The sequence below is a fragment of the Chrysochloris asiatica genome, unplaced genomic scaffold (assembly GCF_000296735.1).
Source record: "Chrysochloris asiatica unplaced genomic scaffold, ChrAsi1.0 scaffold00049, whole genome shotgun sequence".
NCBI classification, from domain to species: domain Eukaryota; kingdom Metazoa; phylum Chordata; class Mammalia; order Afrosoricida; family Chrysochloridae; genus Chrysochloris; species Chrysochloris asiatica.
The window spans coordinates 12,939,289-12,944,200 of NW_006408567.1; the positions used below are offsets into that span (position 1 = coordinate 12,939,289).

General features: G+C 40.4%; 1 protein-coding gene across 1 annotated transcript in view; it reads left to right on the forward strand.

The window, feature by feature from the left end:
• Nucleotides 1–4,055, forward strand: part of CLIC6 (chloride intracellular channel 6) — a 26,109-nt gene extending 22,054 nt beyond the window's left edge. The window contains exon 6 of the mRNA XM_006862558.1: nucleotides 3,894–4,055. Within this exon, the coding sequence (XP_006862620.1) occupies nucleotides 3,894–4,055 (162 nt within the window). The remainder of the gene's footprint in view (nucleotides 1–3,893) is intronic.
• Nucleotides 4,056–4,912: the final 857 nt, after the last annotated feature.

The following is a 4,912-nucleotide window of genomic DNA, read 5'->3' on the forward strand; positions in this document are numbered from 1 at the left end:
CCTCTGTGGCTATGTCATTGACTCTGGGCCCAAGAGTCCCCAGGTCTTGCCACACTGCTGGCCAACCAGGTCTTCACCCAGGTTCACAGAAGTCTACTGAACATTGTATGGCTTAGCTCACAGCTTCATTGCTGTTTTTCTCACTTCCCCTTATCAGTGACGAGCGTGGTCACCAATCAGAGCGCGTATTCCCATTGAGTCTTAGTCTTGGAAGGGGGTTTGCACTGAGGGGACCCGACCACTTGTATTGATGTTTCCTGGGCAAGCAACTTGTTTGTTCTTGTAGTAACAGTCGGTCTACCTCTATTGTTTTGTATAGACCAGATGGTGTTTTGTTCGGTTGTTCATATGGTCACAATGAGTTGGAACCAAATCAATGACATCTAACAACAATAACAACACTCCTTCTTTGTTTCCAACTTCTACATTCTTGTTGTTGTCCACATTCTAATCAACAGTAATTATCAATGTAGCTTGATTGCATATTTGATCAATTTAAGACTGCAGTCATTGGTAAACAGGTTAAATGTCTTTATCCTTGACATTAGTGGTTGATGTGTAAATTTGAGTAATAATTGTATGACTTGGTCTTCTTCGTAGGCATCTGAATATAATCCTATTATTGACAGAGTTATACTTCAGGATAGATCCTGAAATGTTCTTTTGATGATGAGTGTGATGTCATTCCTCTTCAACTTGGCATTCCCCACAAGGTATCCAATATGATTGCCTATTTCAGAATGATCAATACCAACCAGTCCATTTCAACTTACTCATACCTAAGACATCGATCTTTATGGGTTCTATGTCATTTTTGATACCTTGCAGTTTTTCCTAGATTCATCTTTATACATCTGTCATTCTGATTATTAGTGGATGTTTGCAGCTGTTTCTTCTCATGTTGAGTCATGCCACATCAGCGAATACAGGTTTTGAAGGTTTTACTCCATGCACATCAAAGGTCAACTCTTTGAGGGTGCAGCTCTTTCCCAGTTTTATTTTGAGTGCCTTCCAACTTGAAGGGCTCATACTCCAGCACTATATCAAACAATATTTGATTGCTATTTGAAAATAAACTTTTCACTGGCCTCTTTTTTTTTTTTTTTTAACGTAAATAGCCAGATCCTTCCTCCTAGCCTGTCTTAGTCTGGAAGCTCCTCTGAAACCTGTCCACCATGGGTGACCCTGCTGGTATCTGAAATGCTGGTAGCAGAGCTTCTATCATCATAGCAATACACAAGCCACCACAGTATGAGAAACTTACAGATAAATGGTAGAATAAGCCCCATAGATCATATATATATATATATATATCTTACTGTGAATGGGAGCGCATCAGCTTTACATTCATTCTATCGTACTTCATTTCATTGCAATGATTTCAATTCCCTCCATGCATCATCATTCAACAGCATTTGCTTCCAATCCCTCTGTAGTTTTGTTTTGTTTTGTTTTTTATATACACCGAAGCACTCAGGAATATATAACCATTCAAACAACCAAAGGGTGTACCCTGCACACCAGTCCCCCAGCAGCCGGCACACAGCCTCTCTCCCTCTTTGAGTCTAGAGTCCCCAGCCACTCCGTTTCTCCCCGTCATTGTCTCTGCCTCCATCTCTGGCATTCTACTTCTCTGGATAGGATACTGCACTCTGCTCTTCCTTGATAATCCCAGGGCCCTCAGCTCCTGGACTGCAAGACCAACCACTCCCCTTCTTTTGTTACAAAACATCCACCTTTACATTTGCAACATTCACAATTAGTCCTGATAGTAATAATTCACTATTGAACCACAAGAGTCTTATCCCTATCTCCTTTCACCAGTCCCATCTAGACAGCTTGGAAACCACTCAGTGGAGATTCTACCTTCCCCCACACCCTCTGAAACTAAGTTCCCTCTTGAAAACTTGTAAGCCAGTCACTTTGTGCCTTTGTTGCACCCCCACCCCCATTTTGGCTAGCCAATGTCTAATTTGCCCACCCCTGTCAATCCAGTATATAGAAGGGGTGGGAATGATCCTCACTGTAAAGATTCATTCTCTCTTTTAACTACTACATCCATAAGTGTAGGTCAAGTTCATCAAATTGTAGTGGATTACACTTTTTTTCCTCTTCTTTCTTCCTCTAGTTGAGTTCTGATCATTTAGCCATTGAAGGTAGGTCAAATGGGTACTATCTGCAAGTATGGGCATTCTTGTTCATCTTCCTTCACTTCACATCAGCTTCACTCTCCGCTCTAGTCCTCTGTGACTGTGTCCTGTCCATGGGCTCAGGAGTCCCCAGGTCTCGCTATACTGCTGGCCACCCAGGTCACAATCCAGGTTAACAAGAGTCTATTGAATGTGGCCGGACTTAGCTCACAGCTTCATTGCTGTTTTTCCCCTTATTGGTAGACCACTTCCTCTTATTGGTAGACCAACATGGTCACCAGCAAGATTACATGACTGCTCGTGTATTTCCTTTGAGTTTCAGTCTTGGAAGGGGGTTTGCCCTGAGAGGGCTTGATTGCTTGTCTTGATTGCTTGTTCTTGTAGTAGTCAATCTGACTGCCGTTATTGTTTTTGATTTTTCCTGCTGGTCTTTCTTTCAAGAAGTATCTTCTGTTCCTCTAGCTGCTCCAGGTTGGTCTGCTTGTCTTTTAAAGTGGAAATTTCCCACCTCAAAAGATGCTGGATGGAATTTACTGAACAAAAATCTACCCCATAGATTTTGTACAGTAAATCCAATGCTCACTTTGTTCTGACATCCCAGGGACCATTATAATAGAAAGAACAAAGAGAATTGATCTTTGTAATGCTGGGTCCCAATCAGGTGTCTGCTGTGTTGATAGCAGTTTCTGTGACTAATTCCCCAACTGTACCCTTCCTGGCCAAAGAAAACAGATGCCACATTGTTTTATCTCTTGTGACCTATCCTTACATCCACTTGTATTTGCCTTTTATGTTTATGAATCTATCCCCTGCACACAATAGGCCCATAGTTGGATGATGTGATTTATGGTGGAAATCTGTAGGACTGATGCACAATGTAGAGTAGTTAGGAGTCGCCGGGAGGCGCAAATGATTAAGTGTTCCACTATTAACATTAAGTTTGATGGTTTGAATCTAACTAGGGGCACTTCAGAAGAAAAGCTTGGTGATCTGTTTCTGAAAGATCATAGCTGTTGAAAACCATATGGAATGCAGTTCTGCTCTGAGCATGGGGTCACTATATGAGTTGGAGTTGACGCAATGAAAACTGTGTTTATGTTGTTTGTTTGGTGTGGTAAATGGGATTTCATGGTGTTGGATCAGAGCACATTTTAAAGTACATTTAGCCTTCATGCCCACCAGGTTGGCCTGTTGTTGTGAAGTGCTGTCGAGTTGGTTCCAACTCACAGCAATCCTGCATAGGGTTTCCGAGAAATGGTTGATGGGTTTGAACCATTGAACCACTGACCTTATCCTACAGCATCACACAAGAATCCAAATGGACTTAGCAAGTAAGAAAAAGAGATGGTACTTTCCAGTGATTCTGGCACAATCAAACTGAAGATCCACATCGAATCTTTATTACCAAATAACGTAGTAGAAGAACACATGTAGCAAACACACAGAGAATTAAACCTAAGTATGGAGTGAGTTCATGCTAGTGGATCAGAAAGGTTGGCTGTGATAAATTGGAAGAGAAAGTTGGTGCACAACCACTGTGTTAAGCCCCATAGCTTTATAATCTTTCCAGTTCCCAAGATGCAGCTGAATAAAATATGTACTAGAGTTGCCTTAAGGACTGTAAGATGACATTTGGGATTGAAAAAGAGAATATGTTACACACCTCAAGTGAATGGGTTGTCTGATTTGGCTGGCTCTGTGAATGGCTTTTCCCTTTCTTGATTTTTTCCTCTTCATTTTCAGATCGTGGCCAAGAGATATAGAGATTTTGAATTTCCTCCTGAAATGACAGGCCTCTGGAGATACTTGAACAATGCCTACGCTAGAGATGAGTTCACAAACACGTGTCCAGCCGACCAGGAGATTGTACACGCATATTCAGATGTTGCAAAAAGAATGAAGTGAAGCTGGTCTGTTTAGGGTTTTGTGTCACAGTTGAGTGAGCCAGGCTACAGAAATAGTATATTCTATGTATTTCATCCCAGTGACCACTCTTTGGAAAACATGCTTATGGAGTGATACCAAATGATACATAGTCTTTTATTTGTGCATCTGAATACATACCATACTACTATACAGACCCAGTTTTCCTTGTTATGCTAACTTGTGTCTCTGACACCAATGACATTTTACTCTATGATGCTTAGGACCTGTGTTTTGCAGTCTAAGTTTCAAAGAAAATTAGGTTTGGGTTCAATCCCTCCTTCATTTTTTTTTTTTACTGTTCTGTCTGTGGTAATGAGTTTTCATAATCATACTTAGCTGGCTTTTCTTCTCTAAAATATTATTTAAAATTTTTTTCCAATTGAAAAAAAACAAAAAATACCTTACTGGTTTTGTAATTACAAAATTATAATCCTTATTGTAGTATTTTAATATAATATAGGAAAGTATAAAGAAGGAAGTGAAAGAGATCACTTAAAATTTCATTCCATTAAATAATGCCTGATTATTTGTTAGTGAGCATCCTTAAGATCTTCAGTATTTTTCTCTCTCACACACACAGGTTTTTAATTTCTGTATGGGGTCATGCTATTCTATTTTAAATGACTGGTGAGAAGCACTCTTGGCAGTCATCATTCAGTTGTTGTTGTTGTTAGTTCCCATCAAGTCAGTTCCAGCTCATGGTGACATATGTATGGCAGAGCCAAATATTACTCAGTCCTGTACCATCTGTTTGCTCCCATTGTTTTAGCAACTACATGAATCCATTTCACCAAGGGCCTCCCTTGCCTTCCTCAACCCTCTACTTTACCAGCTAT